At 35.7% G+C, this 25548-nt stretch overlaps 1 protein-coding gene across 3 annotated transcripts in view; it reads right to left on the minus strand.

Moving 5' to 3' along the window:
- Positions 1-25548, minus strand: part of CACNA2D1 (calcium voltage-gated channel auxiliary subunit alpha2delta 1) — a 341896-nt gene that overhangs the window by 131671 nt on the left and 184677 nt on the right. For all 3 annotated transcript variants that reach the window (XM_088523514.1, XM_088523513.1, XM_088523511.1), the window contains exon 6: positions 14204-14333. In XM_088523514.1, coding sequence (XP_088379640.1) covers positions 14204-14333 — 130 coding nt within the window. The remainder of the gene's footprint in view (positions 1-14203; positions 14334-25548) is intronic.

Raw genomic sequence — 25548 nt, forward strand, 5'->3', positions numbered from 1 at the left:
CAGGGACATCCAGAGTCTCGTGCAGTTTCTGGCAGAGCAAGAAATGGAAACATGATACCAACTGTTTTGATCAAAATTAAGCTTTTTCTAAATTGCTGAAGCAGTGTAATTTAAAAGTAGCCTCTTCCTTCCATTCAAGACACTAAACATCCCTATTACCAAGCAGCACTTCATGTAAAATTGGCTAATGATGCTCATGGGCAGTAACAGACAGCAGAATGAAAGGGAATTAGTGGGCACGCCGTAATCAACAGGCACAAGGACCATTAGTCTTGAGAATGGACTCGAGATCCTGATTTTCTCTCAAATACATAGAAACAGAAATTTTTAAATGTGTGCTCATAACTTCTGGAAAATATCATGTAATAATAATAATAAATGTCCAATAGAAATTTAGGGAAGGAAATATCAGCAGAAGTCCAATATCAGCAGAATGTTCTCTTCACTATGAACAATACTGCATGAGTGATGAATAAGAGTTTCTACGGGGAATTAACTTAAAAGGATAAGGTAGATATACAGGGGTAGTCTTTTTTGGATCAACTAGAAGCTGATTTACTACTGCAGTATCACCGCAGATTTAAAGCTGCCCTGCGTTAGGGGATAATTTAATTCTTATTCTTTCTTTTTTAAGAATGAATAGAGCTGGAGGGAACTTACAGCATTAAGTTTGCTGCTTCATATAGATTGGTAAAGGTTTTTTTTTTAATATTTAATGAGTTCTTTATGGTATTTCAAAAGAATATCCAGAAGCAGACCATTCCAAAAGTAATCTCTTTTTTATGGATGACATGAAAGGGATATATATAGTTAAATTAACAGTTAGGCAGAGCTTCAGAGAGAATTTGAGTAATGCATTTATCCTTAACTTTGCAAACATCTTACTGCAAATCAAGAGGCTTTTTCCCCTTTTTAAAATAAAATTCTAGCAAATTCTTTCATTCAAAGAGAAAGGTTAGCGATCTTTGCCTAGAATCCGTGTCCTACAAGAAGAGAAGCATATATTTGACTTTTTTTCCCCTGTGAGGAAACTACTCTTTTCTGCCTATTTGTTTTTCTGCAATTTAATCATTATAGTCCAGCAGCCAAATGAAATAATTCCATTATGCATCATTCTGGTTATAGTCTGCATATGCATTTAGAGATACTCAGAAGTAACGGCGTAAAAGGAGTGAATACAGGCAAAATGAAAGCCAAGTTGCCTCTTCATCTGCCTTCCTAATGGATTTTATAAATTAGCCAAACGCAGATCTCAACTTTTCCCCTTTCTGTCTTGGGAATCTCCATGAGATCCTGACATCTCAGATAAGTAGCCGAGATCAAAAGAGTTTATGTCAGACCAGGTCTCAGAAGCCACTAGGAGAGAAAAGAGAAAAATCCTTTCGACCCTCCACACACTGAAGACGAACAGACTTCTAATACGTCAAATCCCATTACTAATTTACAAAGCAGAGACAAATCCACACTCCGTAGTGTATTTGAAGAATGCTTCCTGGTGCATTGCTTATTGACCATGAGATGGAGAGTGTGCTTTTCATTTCCCACTTATTTTTGTGTAATATTGAAAGAAAACTTTGCCAATCTACGTAAAACAGGTCCCTCCAAACAAGTTCCCATTCAGTCTCAAAAAAAAAAAAAAAAAAAGAAAAAAAGAAAAAAAAAAGTAATACTTGTGTATTCCCCTTTTCAGCCTTTTTGATGATGTTAGTTATAACCCCCCCCCCCCTCGTTTTTTCTTTTTTAAAAAGGAATATGTAATTTGTTTTAAAATAAAAAGCTAAACCGCATAAAAAATAACTTAGGTCTTCTTCATGTAAATGCTGCTCAAACACAAAATTCCTTTCAGATTAACTAACATATACAATGTACACAGCTGCATTTTCTATTAACGTGAATAAATGTATGTAAACTAGATCTTTAAAAAGAGCATCAACTAGTTTTACTCGTGCACCATTTTGAATTTAAATTGTATGATTAGCATTAATTTATGTATTTCCACCAGTATTCATAAAAATGCATTATGAAAATGTATTCAAGAAGTGGAATGAAAAAATGCCTAGAAAATTCTAAAACTGAAGTTTCGTTTCTAAGCTGAGTAGTTAGGAATTAAAATCTCCAAATCTAGCATAGAAAGTAAATGCCCCCCAAAGTTTTGTTAAAAATGTCCTCCCCCTCTTTCTCTGCAGGAAGGAGAGGGAAAGAACAAATCTTTCACAGGCCCGTCGGTCAATACACTTAGCAATGTAGAAAATCTCTTTGCTTTTCTTATGAAATGTAAGTAAGTTCTATAAGTAAGTTCTATGTAAGTCTTTTTTTTTTTTTTTAAGATCAGAGAAATTAACAAGTTGATGAAAACATGTAATTCCTACATCAAGAAGCTACTTTGCTTTCAAAATGAAAAACAATCTGGTTTTTTTTCATTATGCATGAGATCTCCTCTAACTTAGAATGATATCTGATAATGGCCGATTACCAGCCCACAGAAGGTAATGCTTAGATATTGTACAATGTGCCTATTTCTGATTACGATTTTTGTTTTACTTTAGTTGCTTATATCTCCTCAGTGTCATTAACAAGCTTTTTGACTTTGTATTTCCTAATGGTGCTCATAATTTTCAATACTCTAATGTTGAACAAAATGTGCAAAGAAAATCTCAGAAATCACCAGAAGAAAAAATACCTGAACTAAAGAACTGAGGCAAAAGAAACATTTTGCCTTTTTTCTTTCAGATTAATTTACAATATGAATTTATAGATTTATTGCATATCTCACCGCACGTCAATATGGATATTTGAGACCATCCCAGATAACAGTTACCAGTCTCCAAGGAGGAGTGCTGCAAGCTTGAAACTGCTCTCCTGCTTAACCCGGATTCTACAAAACTGGATTATAGCAGAAATACAGAAAATCCCATTAAAAATGCTATAAAATGAAGAAAAATAATTTTGTAACATCTATAATAAAGCAACAGGGTTTTGTTATAGCTTTCAAGAAAAGTCACATAAAGGCAACATGAGATGAGTGTAGTGGCAGATCCGTTCCAGATAAATTGCCATTTTACCCAGCTGTTTAAAAACAAGAAACAAAAAAGCAAGAGAAAAACAAGCACCTCAGCTAACAACTGTAATTTCATGGTCCCCTTAAGTGTGGAGTATGACTTGGATAACAGGTTGGCTGTCCGAGCCCAGCAGGTCTTGGCGCAGTGGAGCTGCCAGCGCTTGCAAATCCTGCTGACCGTGGTAGCTGCTCTGAGGGGAGGAGAACACAACCTTCGATAGCAGCAATTTGCAGTAATAGGATGCTGTTACTGAATCAATGTCTTATCTGGAAAATAAATGTTTCCATTTCACCTTGCACTTAAGCTAGTGGCAGGAGACCATTATCCTGCACCTTTCTATTAGATCAGCATGATCTCAGCCATCTGTATACAGCAACGCTGGCCTAACGACTAAACGAAACGTCTAAGCTCATCCTCAAAAACAACAACAACAAACAGACACCAGCATGAGTAGGTGTGATCAAGATGATCAAGACTTTCACCACAGCAAGCCAAGCTGTCAGCTTGATAACCTATAGATAACTCCAGACTCAATTTGTTTGAAGAAATTTGAGTACCTTCTGCCTTTCTGAAATTCTTTACCAACTCATTATAATCCCTGTATTACACATATTTAATTTAAGAATGGATGCTGCTTGGCTGTCATAACTTTCTGACATGATGGCAACATTTTCATGCTAAAGGACCACCTCTATTATTTTAAAGGTCATCAGGAGAGGCAGTGGTTCCTCAACATCATGCAGCTCGTTGGCTGTTCCTTGTTTGTCTGGCTGTGTGACTTCTGGAAGCATGAAGAGTTTTCCTGCTCATCTGCACGGGTTTCTACCTTGCTACCTCTTTGGTGCTGTAATGCTCCTCACAATGAGACATGCTGCTTTAAGAGCTTAAAGAAATGAATCTGATGTTTTGGGTAAAGGGAAATTTGAATCTACGATAAACACAGTTCCTTGCATCATTTTGCTTTTCTACATTCCTGAACCCTAGTCATCTTATATAAGCAGAAGAATTCAGCAATTTGCTAGATGCTTGAAATGAAACCTGGCCCTATGAGCCCTTTCTAAATAAAAGCATCTCTTGTTAGCTAATTATTAAGTGCAAACAAGTAGTCTATACAGAATCACAACTCCTCTTGTAAAAAGAACAGTCTGCAAAGTGTGAATCTTCCCACTAGATACAAAAAGCCAAGACACCACCATATAACCACATTACTCTCAGAGAAGAGATTATCAACATACCAGCATCTTTCTACTTAAAGAATTATGGTTTACACCATAATAACCATATATACGAGAATTTATGATCCTAAATAGTTATTTTAAAATATCATTTTCCTTTACACTTCTTTTTGCCTTCCATCTTAAAATACCAACCACAACATGATTGAATGCTGAGGTTTGACTTGGTAGATTCTTCACCATGGCAATCAGCACCAGCTCTGAGCTACATATCAAGAAAAATGCATTGTGGCTCATGTATCATAAATACCCACAAGAAGGCATTTTTACGTGCAACTTTATGCACTAATTCATCTTTAAGCTCAAAATTAAATTTTTGCAAGTTATTCTCTAAAGACAAAAAAAAAAAGTTAAAAAGAAAGAAGAAAAAGCACAAGCAAGACCTGTAATTCATCAAAACCTATAGCATGATAAAAATAAAGCTGTGTTCACCATATCCAGGGAAAACACACTTATCCAAATGGTAGCATTATTTTGTTTGTGGACACACAAGTACATTTGGATGTGTAGGGGGAAAAAAAAAAAGACATTATTAATGTCAAAACATCACCACCACCAAAAACCCCATACCATTAAAATCAAGTAAATAGCCATGTACATAAATGTTGCAACTATCTAGCTTGCATGTCAAAATGCACTTTCCAGATCCCTGTCATGTTTTCAAATCAAGAAGATTTTCATGGTTAGACAATGTAAATTTCTCATGTTGGTGAGAATGCAGGAAATGAAATTTAAAATTATAAAAGAAAAAATTAATGACTATGCTGTATATCACTAGCCAATCTCTTCTAAATGTAGAGTAGGCATCCTTCAATGAAATATCATTTATTCAGTGCTCATACTACTATATTCAAGTTGGAGCTAATGGAATTTCCAAGACACAATTCCTTCTCATTTATAAGTTGTCAACAGGAAATCAATTGATTTTTTTTTTTTATTATTTTACTATCACAAAAGATCCAACAATTTAATATGCTATTTTTACTGTAATTGTAGGATTTTTTTTCTTTCATTTCCTGTTACATTTTTAACTGCAAATGTGACTATTGTCAAGTTTTCACTGTATCGAAAGTGCACAGAAAAAGTAACTTACAGGTTAGACTGGAAATACTACTGTCAATTTATTTTATTTAGATGTTTCAGGTGAAATGCTAGCCCAACTAAAGTCAAGATACAATTCTCTTTTACTTCAATACGTAAAGGGAAGACGGAGCTAATTAATACTATCTTTATCTACATCTTAGGGTTTCCTAACAAGGAATACATGTACATCTAATATGAAAACATGGTAAGACTATGTACCTGATCTGTGTTTATTTCTGGGCAAAATACTGTCAAAAGTATAAACTGGAGGGCACTTTTCAAAGAACCCACCAGGGTCCAGGAATACCCAAAAGATAGATCCAGAAATTTAGATGTCTTCTTGCATTCCCAATCCTTGTTTCCTTCTTTCCATTCGCTAGGATCTATATGACTTAAAAAAAAAAAAAAATGTTTTGAGCCATTCTGTCAGCCTGTTTTGGAAGCTATTCTAATTTAAGATTTCATTTTCTTCTTTCCTTCAGCTCTGAGTGCTCTGTCACTTGCTATTCCCATCACGCTGAGATACCCAAGTGTGCCTTTGATTTTCAAGCACCAACTGAGAAGGCCAAGGTCTAGATTTCCCCTTCCCCCATTCCTACTCCTTTCCTGTGATCACTGTTTATCACAGAGCAAGCTGCTGACCTGAACGGTCCTAGCTGCTTTTAAATGCTCCTGGAAATAAATGCATACCAAGGACACTTAGTGCTTCACGGGCAGAGGCTGGAAGGTTAGAAAATGTGAATAACTTACAGTGAAAAAGATCTACATGTTGAATAGTTACACAGATAATTGTTTTAAAAGAATCATGTTTCCAGCTGTACAAGATAAGTCCTTTCAAATAAATAACTTGCAAGTTGAAAATTGACTTGCAATGAGATGCATGTCCCTGTTCATTAGTGGAATTAAAACTTTAACACTGTATTGCTGATTGAACGAAAAGCCATGGTCTCACTTTAAAACAGCTGCTTATATATATATAACTTCTCTCTCAAGTCTCTCAAGTATATATATATATATATATAAGCAGCTGTTTTGTATACACACACACACGTGCATATATATATACATATATATATATAAACAGGTGGAAAAAATGTCCATTTACATGACAGCATGACAGAAGGGAATTAACAGAAATATTTCAGAAGCTATTTCTCTCATTAAATCTAGTCATTTGTAGGATTCTAACTCCAGTAGAACTGGTAGTCAATGGTCTCAATGAAGTTTTGTGTCTGAGATCAAAAATTCTGCTAATAAACAAGAAAGTTCAAGCATAAACCCACTTTAATATTTACATAATTTGTTCAGTTACATTGAATCAGCTTATAAGTCAGGTATAACATGCCAAAGGATAATGTGCAATTGTTTTTTCCAGCACATTTTTCCATTGAAAAAAATACTTGGGAGGCGAAACTGAAATATTTTTATACAGAGTAGAGAAAAGAATAATAACTGTTTTAGATTCTTTAGATTAAAGATGGTCAGTGTTTATTTTCAAAAGAGTTATATCCTGGAAAATAATCAAATACTATCAAAAACAAACAAGAAACAGAGAAGCTACCAGAAAATAAATGTAAAATTCAACAAGTTTGTAAGTTTTCTAACTTTCTTATTTAAAGCAATGTAATAAATATTGGTTAAGGAAGCATATGAGAGGGGACTCCAGAGGGAAAGGACACACTCAAGCTGACAGGATGCCAAGGCTGCAAGATGTGCATTATCTTCAGCAGAAGCATGACAAAAGCTATGTAGGAAATATTATGTGATAGGAAGATGAAACATGACCAGAGACGCACTTGGTGAATCAATGAAATACTAAAGGTGATTGATATGAAAGAAATGTAAAGAACTTGCAGATGATTCCTGAGCAAGAGGATCAGAAGGGAAAGTTCTGAATAAGTTGGCTAATAGTTAAGAAATCTTGTCTGTAAGGGCAAAGCAGAGATGATGCTGATATCCCTTCTCCTGAGAGAGGAACAGAGCTGAGGAAGTTGGAATTCCCAAAGAGAAAATATTCAACAGAGGAAAAAATGGGTAAAACGCAAATTTAAGCGGAAGAGGAGGAGGAGACAGTCAGAAGACCAAACTCATGGAGGAAAAAAAAAAAGAAAAAAAAAAGTGAATGAACAGATATGAAACAGAAGAGAGAAGACAAAGTTGTTATCAGAAAGAAAAAAGAAAGGGTGGATAGAGTTTTGGAGTAATCTTAAGAAAACTAAATGATGAGCATGGGCTTCTCATTAGGATGGAGGACAAGAGCTAATGCTGCTAACAGAAGAATACATCATGTATCAGTTAGAAAATGCATCCACATTGAGGTTAAAAAGGATTCCAGAGGGAGTGTGCTAAAATCTGCAAGACTGTAATTACTAAGGAATTTCTAGGGCTGAATTTGATGCAAAAGAAGAAGGAAATATGGTGCAAGCAGACTAAAGGACGAAGAGATCTCAGGGAAGGCAACGTGGAAAACAAATGAAACTAATCTATTATTAGTGACAGAAGTCTTAAAAGGCAGCAGTTCCAGACAGAAAAAAAATAAACATACTAATTTGGCAGAACACAAGTTTTGACACAGAGAAACAACTAAAATTTTTTAACATTAGTTGAATAACATCATAAGAACACAACAATCTAACCTGAATTTCAAATTAACTGATGCAAGATAACTACATGTTACAAAAAATATAATATATTCTAAAATGAACATCTGAATACTATACAAGCTGAAAATTAATACTTAGATAGTATTAATTATTGAAACATCTTAGGTTGTGTGCATGTGTGCAGGCACATGTTCATGTGTGTGTTTTAAACAGAAATGCCTACATTAAAATTGTCCATACTTCATGGAATACTCTCCAATAAAGGGAAAACAAAAGCTATGATTTATGTTTTGCCTGAGCAGCACCTCATTACTAAATGATAGAATATTTTGTTCTATTGTCTATTACAGTAAATGATGTTATATGGGAAAAAAAGTATGAGGTGGATCATCAATGAGTCAGGTAACACAAAATACAGAGGTAGTAACAATGTACTTTAAGCTACATTCTGCATGGTATTGAGTATGGTATTAATATTATATTAATAAATGATTTCACAAATTTCAAGGAAGTTTTATTTTATTTCAAACCTGAAAACAGATAACTTTCCAAGGCAAAAATCTTGGATTTCTTTTCATCCCCTTTACAATTGATACAGGCTCAGGAAGTAATAACCCAAATGCTTCATGTAGCAATACATTATTTTTATTGTTTATAGATTCATTCTTAGCCATATATAGTAGTTACTTTATGCTTTCTACCATATATTGCGTTTAAAACATTTTTCCCCTCATCTTTAAGGACTTGTACAACTTCATGCCATGTTTCCACTTGCATGTTCGGCCTGGATAATATTATGTGCACAGATATGCAGGGGTAGAAGTAAAACTCGCCTGCACGCGTGTGCTGGCTCTAGAGGGATAGCAGAGGTTACATCCTTGACAGCCAGAGCAAGCTGGTGGCTTGTGTTTCAACAGGGAGAGAAAAGGGGGGAGCCCACGATTCTCCTGCCCTTCTCCACTCCTTCCTCTTCTGTTAGATCTCATGTACATATTGAGATACTTCATTTTAATACTTCAGTTTAATACACCAACACTGTATGAAATAAGAAACATGTTTGCTGGAATCAGGAGAATAGCAGACACCCAAATTAATCTGAAGAGCAAGTCACCAAGTAATATTTCCAATTCTCTCATCCTCACACTTAAATTACGTTTTAAGCCCCCTTAGATATACTTTTTTCCCATAAAGCTATTGCATAAGCACTTGTTAGCTCTTAATTATTTAAAATAATACTAGATACTTTTTTTTTCCCATTAGTGAATTTAGCTTATCACATCTATTTATAAGATGAGAATAAAACACATCCAAACGCTTATTGACATTCTAAGCTTGCAAATATAACGAATAGCTCTTTCCACATGCCTTTATACCTTTCTAGGAACAGGCTTGACAAAACGATTATAAAAAGAGAGGGCTCTATCTATCTTTGTGCAGGTAATCTTATAAAAGCACTTATGTGTCATTCACACTCACAGAAAGCCAGAGTGCAACCTGCTGGTGCTTCTTCTTCACTGTATAGCAGATTTGAGAACAGAGTTGTCACTTCTCACATCTGCTCAAGCTCCTAAGTGATGCGGCTGAACAAAGGTCTAAGATGACATTTTCCCTTCCAGGGAGACAAATAACAGGGCTTGGATTGCACAGACACACCGTAGCAACCTATTTTGAAAAGCTGAGCAAGATTTATGAAATGAAGAATCCTCTCACTGGCTCCTGCTTAGGCAGGATCTCACACAACAGCATCAAATACTCTCAGTAAGGCCGCTGTTTATTTATTTATTTTCTCATATGTCCAGTAATTAAAGATCTACCGATATTCAGAGCACTCTGCTTTTCACTCTTTATTTTAAAATGCAAATGCCAGTGTTAGCTGTCTTTGCCAGAAGAACATGACCAAGTTTGCTGCAGAGCCAAATTTCCCCTCTTGGCACAAGAGGATTTGATACTAATTGCTATTCTAAGCTGTGCATAAAAGAAAATATTGCAGAAGCAACGGAAAGAGATCTGAGGAACAGCAGTAATCATTTGGGCTCAAAATAGATGCTGGCAGTGTGCACAGCTTCAACATTTATTACTCAGTTGAACTGCCTAAAAAACACTGGAATTTTGACATTTGTGTTAACGTACAAGATAGTTCTGTATGGGTATGTGGAGTGGAAGGCAACCACATACAATCGTAATGATAATCCACATTTATTTTAAATTACCAGAAAATATTTTTTTTCACATTTTATTACCAACTCAGCTAATCAATGTTCTACACTAAAATCTTAGAACATGGAACTGTTTTGGCATCTTTCTGCCTAAATCCCTGGAGTTTCAAAAACAAAGAACTTAGCAGAAAAGGGACTCTGAAAAGTCTGTTCATTTTAAGGGTTCCTTTTTATTTAAATCGGAACCACAATTACCAGTTTAACAATTTATCACTGGCTTGGCTTCTGGTATGACTTTTCACCTCTCAACATGATGTTCAAAAAGTGAACCACAATTAGGAGACCTTTGAGTATTTTGGAAAACAATGGTATATTATATTAACTATGGTATTAATTATGGTATATGCAGATGAACTCTTAGTTCAAGGAAAAAATTGCTGTTTAAATTTCCCCAAGTTATACGAACTGATTTGATTTCAGAAAGGAGAAAGAAAAAAACAGAATCTTCTTTTACATCCCATTCATCCTCCCTCCAACTTCTTCTACTATATCTAAGTTTGGTATCTAGAACTGAGAGGAAAGTTAAATCACACTTGTGAGCTGTATTTATAATAATAATAATAAAATTGTATTTGGCAGTTCACACTAAACTCAGCAGAAGACACTAGCCACTAAATTAGTCATGCTCCTATATTTTCTGTTCTCCTGATGCTATAGCTCTTGCAACCCTCTGTTCTCAAGTCTCTTTTTAAATTAGAAAGATTTTCTTTCTTTAACAAGCTACTCATATTAAATTAATAACATAATATTCAGAACGTGAAAGTAATACTGACCCTGGAGTTCTTGGCTTAGGTTTATGCTTCAGTAGTTTCCTTCCAGGTTTAATACTGAAAGCAGCCAGTCAGGGTTGTTGCACACAGGGACTTGGCTGGAACTAACATTTGCTTTATCCTTACCCCAAGCCATACAGTTTGGTATTTAAAACAGGCTGACAGAGAATTTGTTTAAAGGTCTACTTCACTCATTATATTCTCCCTCCCACCCGAATAGCTCACTGATAAAAAGATTAAAAAATAAAACCAAAAATAGAACAAACAGTCATTATGTCAGCTGCACGAGACATACACAGTCATATAATCCAACTTCTATTTCTAAAGCAAAAAGTGTCATTAAATTCCAAAGATGTGAACAGAAAACAACCATCAAGAGTCAAAAATATGCCACTCTTCTTTCAATTTCAGCTGTAGTAAGACAGCAATATTTGATATCCTTAACAACCTTTAGACGGATAAAGGAAAAAAAAAAATCAGACTTTCAGCTATCACCAGTATATGAATTTAATAGCATTAATCTTTCAAAACAAGTAATTCCAAAGAAAAAAAATCCTTGTTGCTAGCATGCAATAAACAACAAACACACTAAATTCTTCTTTAAATGAAGTGCGTAAGGCACAAAGGAGTTTTATTACTCCTTTGCTCTTTTCAGGAATGCTGATGTAGCACTCCAAAATATTTACATGAGCCCGTTATCAACATATAGCTGAATATAGCTCCCTGAATAAGCCTTTTCTGTTACCTACACAGATGATTTTCTAGTGTGTGTGCGTGTGTATGTGTTGAGAGAGGGTAGGAGAAGGGTATTCTTGCTCTCTTGACTTTATTTCCCAACATTTCAAAATTTCTTCCCCAAAAATATTTCTATCTGTGTCTGATAAACCCCAGATTTTCAGTAATTGTTGAATAGTATAGCAAGTCCAGGCAAACAGTGTAATACAAATTGCTGTAGCATCAAATCAACAATATTCCAAGTTATTCCTAAAAAATTTGACCGTCTCCCAGCACTAAGAATTATTATATCAAGAAATCAATAGATGAACTTTTGCAAATGATAAACAGTTAGAAAGGCAAAACCTGATGCTTACTGTCAAGCTTACTACCAAAAAATAATACACATCTGAAGAGGTTTTAAGGAGAGCAAAACTTTGACTGTCATTCCAATAAGTGGGCAAGATGAACAGCTTGCATTTTGTTTTTTAATCATCAAGCTAAATGAACCACCAATTAATCACAAGTTTATTTATGACTGGTCTGATAAACTCTGGGCAGGGGAAATCTTTTTCATTTGTTGGTATTTGTCCAAATGTGTCCAAAGTGATGCCATCACACCAAAGACATTGCTGTCTGCATATAAACACCACCAATCTGACTCTAATGTGAGTTAAATTGTGACTGGTGGAAATAATTTAAACTTCTGATTCAGAGGAAGTGAAGCAGGAACAACAAAAACAAAACAAACAAAAACCTCACAAAAAAACAACAAAAAGGCTAACAAACTTCCTTGAATTTTCCTTGTATCTTCTGAGATTTTGACATCAGATACATGGAACAGAGTAAGATCATTTGCATAGTATTTCTTTCTGCACCGGACTGAGCCAAAGTAACAATCTAGATGTTAGCGAATGGTCATTAAGTAAAGATTCATCACACATTTCTATGATAAAGCAAAAGGGGATGTTTCACAAAAATACTGTCACTGAATTTCAAAGTAAGCACCTCCCTGAATATGCAGGCATAGAATACTATTTTTATTGCCTAAGAGTCAGTCATTCCAAAATTTTCAGCTTCAGCAAGAAAACAACCTGGTTTAACTTGCGATTAACAGACACAAGTGAAAATTCAGACTCAGGAATCCAGCTGTTTCTTATGATAATTGTCTCTCTCTCCCCTGGGAACACTGACCTGCTGCCATAAGAGGCAATAAAAACTAGGGCCAATCTCAAAGAAAAGGGAATTCAAATATCACTGAAAATTGTTCTGAGAGATACATACAGCATCAACTCTTTTTCTTTTGGCATTCTACAAAAGATAGATAACAAGAGGAAAAACATAAAATCTGTTTTCCAAGGTGTTATTCACTCAGGAAAATCCTCACTTTAGAGCTCTAAAAGCTGTAAATTGTGTCTCATCCATAGTTTCCCTGAAGCCGTTGTTGTAATCACTCTTTCTAAGTGTTCACCAGCAGACTGCAATGAGTCAAGGAACTACAAATCAAACTATTGTCAAAATGTACAACTATTTTCTGGTATAGTAGGCACTGAAAGCTCTATCAAAAAGTGACAATTTAACTCACATGCACAGGAAAAAAATGACAACATCAATTGTCATTTTATGTCATGTTCAAGACATGTTATCACCCTTTTCAGGATTATAAATTAAAAATGAATGTTGGCAGATAAAATTGTTTGTGTAAAGAAAATTAACCTCTAGCATCAGAAATCTGCATTCCGTTTTGCTTATTGTGTTTCAGGTGACACACAAACTTTGTAACTGTAACAGAAACCTGCTCCTGACTAAATGTTTACTGGTACAAAACCTGCAAATTTTAAGGTTTTAACTCTGGAAATTTCAACTATAAATTTATTAGTTAGTTGTTATGCTATGAGGGGCTGTTGCAGAATTAACCCTGATGTGTTTTACTTGCTGTTCTTTAGGTATAAATCATTACCGTTTAGGCACTCCACTTCCCTGGCAGCTAATGTGACAGACAGCCTAAAAGAATTATGAATTTCTCATGAACGATTTATATTGCACATGCTCTCTCCAGAAGCTATTGTACCTCTCTGAAAAAAACTCACATTTTTGTTTAGATACGAAAGTTTCTTTCTATGGAAGTCACAGTCCTTATTTTTAGATATATGGCCTGCAATGTACATAAATAACATCATATAATGCATATTTCTATGAAATATAATTGTCTTTAAGATATAGCACTCAAAATAGCAAATTCAATGCAATAGCAAAACATTTTAAGACTGTGATGATGACATCTTATATCAAAGTTTGTTTCGTTTTTAAAAGTTCTAATGATTTCATGCCTGTTTTATAACAGTTTAGCACCAAAGCATCAATACTCTACACACAGAAGCCAAGCCAATGGCCTGTCCCTTCTCTTTTATCCTGCACACAAAGTGCACATTGTCACTTATTAAAGACAGATATTTTCAAGAACAAGGCACAAATAATAAGTGTACTGTTATAACAACATCATTTTATTCACATGCTACTTACAGCCTTCGTAGATATCTGTTGGTATGTGGACTGCTGCGTGTTGGTAAGAAGTTTGCCGTCGGAAAACAGGATCTTCTTCGAACACTGGTCTGATTCTCTGGCTGCCAGATTCAGTATCATTCTTTTCAGGCTTTTTAAAGAAAGAGATGTACCAGTCAATATATTACAAAGTATGCTAAAAACAATTCCGTTTACTTTTGTCTCTATTTGCGTAAAGACTCAGTCTTTCTTTAGTAGCTAAAGTTTTGCATCTGTCTATAAACAGACTATTTTTCTCCAGGTCCAAAACCATTTGTATTTGATTTGTTACAAGTAATTTGTATTTAATTTGTTACAAATTACAAATTACCTAGTTACCAAATTACAATTACAAGTTACCTAGTAAAAGTCAGTGAAGCAAAGAGCTGCAGAAAATAAAGTAAGAATCTAACACTTTATACACTTAAATTTTACAAGCACATGGAATTTTTATTAGACATACACATATATTTTTATTATACAAATTATACAATAATTTGTACTGAATATAAATATGGTAGATCTCAATTTCCCTTCTGTCAATTATATAGTAGATCAAATGTTCGCAAGTTATATCACCATCTTAAAGTTATGTACATTTCATAAGCAGATTTTGACCAATAGTGGTATACAACGAGACACAGAAAAGAAAATAAAGCCTCTTTAGGACTTCTCACTGTAACAGGTTCTGGTCATTGGTTTCCTTTATTGAAAAGCCTTGATAAAAATCCCATGAACTTTTCTGGCTACAATCAACAGGATGGAACTGTTCCCAAAAGCTTAAGTACTCCCCACAACCGGCCTGCCTCAGATTGCCAATCTACCATATCTACCAGCATCACAACTTCTTGCTTCCTTCCAACCCACTTCACTCTTTTGGACTATTTTTTTTTTAATTTTGACTTTTTTTTCCTGGAGTTTTTCTGGGAAAACTCAACTACATAGACTGAATTGTGGAAAGTAGCAGGAACTAGCAAAGATGCAGATAGCACCTTCATCAGCTTCAGCTGCAGCACTACAGCCAGCCTCACCACACACTCAGACGGCCACTTAAGTTAATAATGAATCAACCATGAGACCAAATAATTACTTAGGACAGTAATTTCATGCAAAATAAAGAGTTTTTTTTATATTGCAGAGTCATTTTTTTTGAAGATATGTTATAGTCTGAAAAACCATGTGGACCGGGAAACATCTGAACAGCCAAGCATATGTGTATTGAGGTTATTCCTTGTAGGCTTTCACCATGTCAGTTATCCACTACTGAAGTATAGACGATTAAAGTTTAAGTCACCAACAAATAATCTAATAAAAATACAATTCCCTCATCTGCTTCATTACAGGAGATCAGACAAATATAATGTTAAACACAGGCTCAAACACTGCTGGAAGTATGCAGACATCTCAGAGGGCTTTCAGGGAGCCGGTTCCCTTCAGAAACACAAAGGACAGATTTCAGCCAACCTGTGATCTCTGTTGTCTTCTCTGTTGTCTTCAGCTGATCATCCCAGGCTCCCTGCCTTCATAGTTAATAAAGAGAAGGTGGCACTTTCAGAGTGCAAATCATCCCATCTTAATTTCATACCTATTTTCCCATGAGATGGATCATGATGGAGGTGTGCCTCCTTGTTTCCTCTAACTGCAAGGGTAGCCTGGGGCAATTAGCTTAGCTGTATGTACTTGCAACACAGCTGCCTAAAATTAGGTCAGCTGAGTCTCAAAATCCAAGTCCATTAAACTTCTGGAAGAGAAGAAGGTGAACACTCAATAATGGTTGTTTTTCTACAGCTTAACTTCTGTGTATCTTTCTGTTAATGTTATTGTTTGTAGACTTGTTTGTAGTTACATTTGTTCATTATCACTTAACACAACTTCTTCAGTGGATGAGAAGGAAAGGAAGACACTATTCTTAATACTCAGTATAGAGCCAGAAAAGGTTCTATCATGTCAAGCTCCAGTGGGTACTGAGAGGGAAATACCTGTTGGTATTTGCAAACCCAAAGAAATGCATTTTAGAGGTTATGATTTAAAAAAGTAGGAACCGGTCCTGTGCATTTTCTAGTTTGGTTTCACTTGAAATCCAGTTTGCAGGGTCTGTGAAATACAGGAAGTGGGACAAACAGATTTACTGAACTCCTGATCCTAACTAAGATGACATTGTAGTTATTTTCTCTGTCCTAACTCTATTGTCAAGTATTAAATTTTCTTAACAGTGAGGGCAACAGAGCACTGGAACAGGCTGCCCAGAGAGGTTGTGGAGCCTCCTTCTCTGGAGATCTTCCACACCCGCTTGGACACAGTCCTGTGCCACGTGCTCTAGGTGACCCTGCGTGTGCAGGGGGGTTGGACTAGATGATCTCTAGAGGTCCCTTCCAACCTTAAGCATTCTATGATTCTATAATTTATGGTGCTAAGTAATATAGATGGATGTAAGGTATGTGGCAAATCCAAGGCCAAATGGTGACCTTTACATGCACTTTCGTCCACGTACAATTATTTTCATGAACAGTTCTAACAAAGATATCTACAAAATGTCTAAAGGTTGCCAGAAAACTTCCAAATATTGGAGTTTTGCATTTAGATACTACTAAGAAAGTACTGTTCTAGCTTTGAACTTGAATTAGAAAAGCAGGCCTGAAATGTTTTGGTACAGTACAGCAGTCACTGTATTTTAAAAGGCTAATGGAATCAAGTGTATCTCCAAAAGTAACATTGGTACAATTCACCTTCAAACGTGTAGAGACAAATTCAGTGATAGTTTATAGCTGTTTTGTGATTTGAAATGACACAACATTATGATAGCTTCAGACAATGTAATTTGGCTCAATTCTTACACTTCTTTTCTTCTAAATGTTCAGAAGGGATAATTTTTATCAATGTCTGAAATGCTAACTAACATTAAACAAATTCTGGAATTCTTCCCCTAAGTTATCTTCTGGCTTCATGCTGCTCAAAGTGATGAGTTTGTCTAAGACTGCAAATACGATCACAACAATTGCTTGTTAATGTGAGAGAACTTCTCACATGCCTGCAAACAGCTTGATTAAAAAAGCCTAACACACTAATTTATTTCTGGAATTATCACCAGCAATTACATCCTCTCAATGTTTTCAGAGAATGCTTCAGAAAAAAATGCCTAGGACTGTCAAGCTAATAAAACACCAGAATGAGTAGCTGTCATGAGATTTCTCCCAACTAGTTTTCCACAAGAAATACTTGGTAGGCAGTAAAAGAGAATCAGGGTATATTCATCCAAATTGACATTGCATAGAAGTTTTGTTACTACAATATACTGAGATTTTTGGTTGAAAATCCTGTGGGAATTCAGCATCTGAACATAGAATCATCATCTTTCTTCTTCTGGGTATTTTAATTTCATTCCCAGTTATAGGTATTAACTTCAGACTCTCCCATCACTCATAGCTATGGAAGAATATTCAAGATGCAAAAATTTGGGTAAGCTGTGGAAAACTTGTAGGATTTAATAATCCAACCACAAAATCTAGTCCCACATTTCTAACAGTATACTTATTCCTCCTAAAACAATGGGCATCCTCCCAAAAAATGTTCATAATATTTTACCCAACAATATTACATAATAGCAAAACAAGAACAAGATGGATCTGGCAACTCACAGACTCTCTGTTCTCAATTTAACTGATTCACTTGCTCCAAATGTGTGTTATGACTCTGCAGTGCAAAACATTGGACCTAACAGAACTACCTAAAATTATCTAGAAGCCTTTACAACCCTACTGCTGACCTGTTCTAGGAGTAAGTAGAACCTGGCAGCGAAACCACCCACCCAGGCAACCTAGATGCACTAAATGACCAAATAATCCAAAAGTCCTATAGGTCCCTTGATAGAGCATGAATTTTACTATTAAATCTAAAGATGCCTGAACTCATTCTAGGATGCAACAGCAAATACGGGCAGCATTATGGGCAAGGTGGTGTTGCACTCGCTTAGGATTCTGCTTCCTCACCAGCAAAACTAATGCTATGCCAGGCCCTCAACATCCATTAATTGCTATACATACTTCTACTTTCAGTAAGAATTCTGTAGTTTTCAGTTGTTAAAAGTCTAAATTACACGTAAATAACATCTGAATTTTAAAAAGGTAAGGAAAGATGAATAAAGAAAATGCAATGTTATTAATGATATAAGTCTGATATGCCTACTAAAAGCCTGAGTAGATTGCTGCATTGGTGGCTACACTTTTAATACTTTAATGCAAAGTTTTTAAACTTTGTTTTTCAGAAAAGTAACACATATTTTGAAAGAAAGTAATCTGGCATGTGAATACAATTAAAATCTAACTCCAACCAATTTCTCTTGAGGCAGGAACTGAAACGCAATCAATATTGGCACAGGAAGGTCCCACGGGAGACTGTGGCTGAAGATTAATTTTCTATCTATTCAAACCTGGTATTCAATTATTGAATTGCATTGTTACCTACCACTGGCAGTCAGCAAAATAAGTCACTCATTTCTCTGAAATGAATCTCTCTCCCTTGGGAGAGAAAGATAATCCATTTCTCTTTTCAGTTCACATTTGTGCCATTTTAAGACATTATCTTGAACATAGTATTTTTTTCATGCGCCTATATTTCACTATCAGATTGAAGGGAAAGTATTATAGCATCCAGAATTTGGTAAAGTGGATTCTTCCATAGATGTTCTACATAAGCTTGGCCAAATCACTTAGAGCTTCATCTAAAATAAACTGGAAGTTGCTTACCAATTAGTGCTATCCTCAACCTCTGATTTTGTAAGCCAAACACATAGAAGAAATAATGTAACTTCTCTCTCAAGTTTTCTGTGAGCATAAATTAATTCCTGTCCATGGGGTACCGGGAAGCGTTGTGCCAAGAAGTGCCTCTGGAAGATGTGCATGGGAACACAAGATGCTATTTGAATAAAACTAAAGCATTTCTAGAAACTCAGAAATAGTTCATGCCTATTGACATCAGGCACATAAGTGGATTTTCTACTATGACATTTTCATTGAATTGAAAAGCATTAAGTTATTCTTCAAATTAGACATATTTTATTCTTGTAATTAGAAATAATCTTTTTTTTTGCTTCTTGCAGGTTCTTCAACATCAGAAAGACTGAGCTTTCACTAAAAAGCGGTTGCCAACAGAACAAAATCAATGAAAAAGGAGCAATCCTTCAGTTGTGTACTTAAGGCAGACTGTATTCAGCTACTGAAATATCAGGACCAATTCCACAAGAACACAAAAGAACAAAAGGTAGATTTTTTCCTGCGAACTGCTAAGCAGATATCCAAAAGAAATGCCCACTTTCACATCTAGATGAGATAGAAAGGAATTGGCTGCTGGTATCTTTTGCTGCTCCAAAGGAATGTGCTTTTTCATAAAACCACACTGTCCTGACGTATCAGCGATATTTAAGAGGATGAATGCAGAGATTCAGTGGGGACCGTTAAGGTTTTAGGCAAGCCAGATTCCTTGCTCTGTCATTAACTTCCCTCTTTCCTCACAGATTTCTCAAAATTTCACTTTTTCATCTGCAACATTCTGTTCCTCCTTGATTTCAGAATATCTGTTTAAATTTGTAAACATAAATTTATGCTTCTTTTAGTCCACTCCCAGGTGTACCCTGTACAAAGCAAATGCACCATGCACCAAATAAGCACGGCTTTCTTTCCTTACTCAAAATAACTTTCGCTGCTTTTTCTTCCTCCAGGACAGCAATCCACTAGAAATACATGCTCAACCCCTCCAACCCTGCTTGTGGCCCCAATAAAACATTACAGCTGGGGCTGACACTGAGAGTAAAATGTGATGTTGCTTGAAGCACATTGCTCAGCAATGGTGCCTGCAGCGAGCCAAGGACAGGAACCCTCTTCTAAGGACAAGACAGAGCAAAGTCCATTTGGAAAAGGCAGCCAGGATGCAATTTGAAGAGCCATAGTAGTTTGGTAGCATTTTAGATAACTTAATGAAAGCAGGACCCACGGTCAATGTTATATTTCTTTTCTTTATATGCCATTTTCTATTTTTCCGGAAAACTGCCAAGTCCATTTAGGTGATTGGGACAGAGGTGAAAACAGTTTATTTCACTTTTTATTTGCCTGTCAGGGGCACACTGCAGGCCTTATTAAGATAAATTAGGATACTGAATAAAGTAAAATTATTCTCTCCACTCCAGGCTCTTAATGACAGAACTTGACCACAACGGTGATAAATAAAACAAGAAATCACTTGTATCAAAACTTAAATATTTTTACTTAATCTGTAAGAGATGTTAAATATAAATCATGTTGAGTCCAGGTAGCTAAACAGTTTTCCAGTTGTAGAATAGTTATTGTGTAGAATAGTTATGTTCAATGACCATTTATTGAAAATATACATGAGTTCTTCTCAGCATTTTTTATGTTTCCATAGTCCTGTAATGTGGCAGTTGCTTACTGGAAATAAGCTAAAAAAAAAAAAAAAAAGAAAAAGAAAAAGAAAAAAAGGCAAAACTCTGGATGAGGTTTTTACAATTTAAAACCAGATTCCTTTGACAGTAATCATTTTATTTTCAGGATTCTGTCAATTGAAGAACTTTAGTATGTATCAAGGACAAAGACTCTTGAGGACAAGATTTTTTCATCATCTTCAGAGGTAGTCAAGATAATTTAAAACCACATATTTGCCTCTTCAGGCATTTTTTCTGAATGTAAACTACCCTTTGTTGATAACTGTTTCTACATTGCTAATTCATGCTGACATAAATGTACTCTGTCTTTTCATGTAATTAAATGCCAGCAGTATCTCAGTAAATTAAAAAAAAAAAAAGTAGTAAACACTAACCCATGCACTCAACTCTGGTTCACATGTAGAACAGGAACTCTCCCTAGAGATGAAACACCATACAATAATTTGAATAAATTGACAGAATAAGTATGTTATAATAACTTCATAGTCTTAAAAATAATTTATGGGAAGATGTTAAAAAAAAGTAGTAAGTCAGAAGAACAGCATTCATAGAGACAGAGAGGAATTTTAGAAGGTTATTCTGCTCCAGGGAGGCCTGTTAGTGAAAAGAAAATGGAGGCGATAAAAAAAGGGAGAAGAAATAGGTCAGCCTGTAGATGTTGTGAGAATTCTTTAAAAATGTCAGAAAAAAAAAAAAAAAAAAGACTACCTTTCACAAAGGTTAGCTGAAGCCTAATTCAAAAGGCTGAGATCTGGACTCTCCACCAGATTACAGTGAAGTTACTTTCACCACACACAGTGAAGGAAACCTGCTAGATTAGCTGGAAACATCCTTTTCCTAGACTTAAACCATGGAACCACCAGAAGTCACCTGGGAGAACGCAACTGAAGAAAGAGTCACAGAGATGACCTTTCCCAGCCAGGGAAAGAAGCATTTCTGAAGATAAACGACCTTCTTCCTGTTCAGCTCAATCTGGAAAGATACAGCTGTTGTGCAGCACTGCAGTGTAAGTGACCTCGCATGAAAAACAAGAAGTTTCAAGTCTTATTTATGGCAATTACAGGCAACCAGAGATGCTAGTGCATACAGAACTGAAGAAGATGATAACCCTGGAAATATAAGATAGCCTAATGCTTCATAGGGTAGGTTGATCACCAACTTATAAATATCTACAAATTTTATATTTTATATTGGATATGGGTGTCTTCTTCCATCTAGTGTGTATTTTTCACCAACCTTCCAAAAACAATAGAGGCAGAGCATGTTGGGAACAGATGCATGGAATGAACAGGGGAAGTGATCCAGCTTTTTGCTGATGTCACTGGCCAGTTCAGAAACACTCTCATTTGGAGAGCCAGGGGCAAGGCAGAATCAGGCGAGGAATGGCATTTCAATGACTTAAACCACAGGAATTTGCTGAATATCCTGAAATACTACAATGTGCATATTTTCTGCTTGGGGATAAATTCAGAATCATAAACTATTCTGAAAATATCTCCAAAGAACTCAATATGATATTGTATCTCCATTTCAGCAGCTGTGAGGAAAGCAATACTCAATTAGTAATAAATTTCATGGAGTTTTCCAAATGTAGATTCCAGCATGTTTCCTTTGCACCATCTACAAATTGAATAACAGAGTCAACGCTGCAGTTTGCCCAAATGCCGTTAAAATATTTACTTTTTATCTGAGCCATACATATGATGAAGGGTCCGACTGGTGACTTATTTCATTAAATATCATAAGGAAAGAACAGATCTGCAGGATGATAAAGGACACACTACCAGCACACTTTTTTTTCCTTCTCCTCACACTCAACAACTTAACTCAAAATGTATTTGTTGTTTTAGCTGTCTTGAGTCTAAATTTCAAAACTTATTAAAATATTTGAAATATTCTATTCCTGGTTTCTTCATATGGTTTGCAAATTTCAAAGCAACCATAGTACCTTAGATCAACTGTATAAAGATGTCATATTATGTCAATCATTTTGTTTTGTATCATTTAACGCAACTCAGTGTGACTGGCACATCTAAAAGGGATGCATCAAAACACTTAAACATAACATTTTTTTATCTAGAATTGGGCAGTAAAGTGCTTTCCCAAAATGACTACTTCAAATACTATAAGTATTCTCTAACAAGCCCAGCTTTTCTAGTTGCTTTTACTTAGTAGTATACAATTATACTGCGTTCACTGCAATTGTTAACATTCATGCATTTGATACAAGATATATCCCACAGGCAGAAGTTTTCTATTAAACTGATGAATCACTAGCTTTAGGGCTGAATTTTGATCTCTGGTGAGGCGTAAACTTAGCCTCCATGGGGTTACTTCAACCCCTGCTCTTGTGTGCAAATTTGCCTTCAAGGTAGAATCCTCAGCATTAAGAACATCCCCATCTTTTTAGGAGACTGACAAGTACAGTACCACTCTCACCATTATTATTTCATAACTCTGCTTCACAGGTAGCAGGTAGCTCTGGGCAGTCTCATATTTCATTATCATCTATTTTTCATTGCAGCCTCCAACATACATTCACTGGGGAGAAGTCCCACATGGATTTGAATACAGGAATATCAACCTGGCACCTAGTTTTCTTACCCAGAATACTCAAGGCAAAGAACACCTGCTCCCCGTGGCAAGGAGATCATTATAATTTCAACACGAAGTCCTGGGTTGGGCTCAAGTTTTTCTGCAGTGCCTTGAAGTGAAAAGAGCTGGCACATCTCCCACTGCCAGTGGGCAGAGGGCACATAGATCTCAGCGAACAACTCCAAAAGTCTTGGTACTAAAGTAGCCAGCATCAATCACACACTCATGGTCAGGGCAAATGCCAGTTTCCCAAAGAGTAGTACTAATTCACACAGTCACCCCAATCACACCGTTAAAAATGATAAGGCAAAATTCCACCACATGTGGGACATACACAACAAAAACTTTGGGGTCTGTATTTTCCTAAAAGGCACAGAAGTCAAGTGACCATGAAAGTGCCTGAAGTGGAACAGTGTCTTCTGATGTATAAAAAGCATCAAGAGTAGTTGTGAGACAAAGGACAAAACAATATGGCTGGCCTGCTGACTATTCCTCCCCACGGACTGCAGGTAATACTGCTGTCTGGTAACAGGATTTTCCTTCTCATCTCCACTTCAGTGATGAGCGTATGATACACTAAACATAAACATTATTTCTGATATAAACTCTGGCATATTCTTATACAACATCCCAAAAGTACCTGTTTCATAAAAAAGTAAAAGCATGGATTCACCTTTTAAGGGCAGAAAATGCTTTCTATAGGTTCATTTTCAAACAGATTAACTCAAATGGTAGTTCTCACAACATATGCAATAAAATAAGCATGACCTGCGATATTTCGAATATAACACTTCATAGGAGTAACACCTCTGAATGTGTTGTACATTTGGGATGCACAGAGGCTTTGAATACTCTAAGGAATCAAAAAAGTGCAACAATCAGGCAATATTTGCTGAAAATGGAAAAGGTTAGGACATGTATGGTAATCTGTCCAATCTATCTCATTCCATGTAATTTACATGTATTATAGACTTAGCAATTAATTTCAGGTACCTCCAGTTGGTACTAAAACTATGAATTAATATTCAAAAAGTATCTTAACAAAAATGAAAATATACTTGAAAAAATAGGCTATTTTTAACAGATTAGAAGTTCCTGGTCTAATGAAGCTTCTCTAGAGCTTCAGAGATATTCTCTACACAGACATATTAAAAAAAAAAAAGAAAAAGAAAACCCTATTCAGTGCAAGAGAACAAAAGTAATCTAAAAATAGCTGTACCTCACACATGTGAGCAACAGCAGCAAAAATATAATCACTAAATAGACTTATATAGCTACAGGAACTACATGATGGTGCCTTCTTGAGGATGGAAAAAGGCAAAAGAAGCATGGCTAACCTTGTTTTTTTTTGTGTTGTTTTGTTTTGTTTTGCTTTTTCGGCTCTTACAGAATCATTTGCAACCACATGAAATCTATTCAATAATTTTTATGTAATAGAGGTGAGCCTCTATAAACTGAAAAGGTTCTCAATTATTCATCAATAAAGAATTATGAATATCTACCTGCTCTCCTATTTTAAGGGGAAGGTGACATGAGGATGGTGGATGTACTACACTTACTGCCAATTTATCTAACTACACTTTCTAATATGCTCGAAACACCCTTTGCCCACTTAATCATCATAAATACGAGTACCCGGGGCAAATCCATTATGATTCATTTTAGCAAAATTTAAACATCAAAGAAGTAAAGGACAAAGAGAAGATGAAAGGGAACACAACATATCCTAATTGTGGCTGCATCCATTTCACATACCTACATGCGATGCTATAGTGTCAAAATGTATTAGTTGTCATACAACAAAAACACAGGGAATAATCACTGAAGGTTAGATAAAGAAGTCAGCTGTCTTGTATCATCACTAGGCTCCTCCAGTGTAAAAGGAGGCTAAGTCTTCTAGAGACTGCCAGCTAATCTCATCCTAAATTAGGTGAGACAAATTTCCCATCGGAAGTGTCTACTCTTCACTCACTATAAGCGGCTGAAGATTGAATAGCTTCGACTCTGAAAAAAACGGATGGCATGAATCCCACTTGTTATCACACAGATAGGGATAACGTCCAAAACATATTAGCTTTAGAGCAGGTGGTAGGATGTCGATCTCATAATTTGTGGGATGAGAAGCAAAGCCAGTCAAAGCAGTGAATAGAAGTCCTTTTTAATGTTAGCATTGGTGAAGACACTGGGGAGATTTCTAAGGGTCATATTACTAGATTTTTTTAAAAAATAAATAAATAACAAGAACCAAAAAATCTTAAAACCAGATCTGCTCAAATCTGCT

Source organism: Tinamus guttatus, unplaced genomic scaffold (assembly GCF_059628265.1).
Source record: "Tinamus guttatus ecotype Peru unplaced genomic scaffold, ASM5962826v1 Tinamus_guttatus_pri_ptg000193l, whole genome shotgun sequence".
NCBI lineage: Eukaryota > Metazoa > Chordata > Aves > Tinamiformes > Tinamidae > Tinamus > Tinamus guttatus.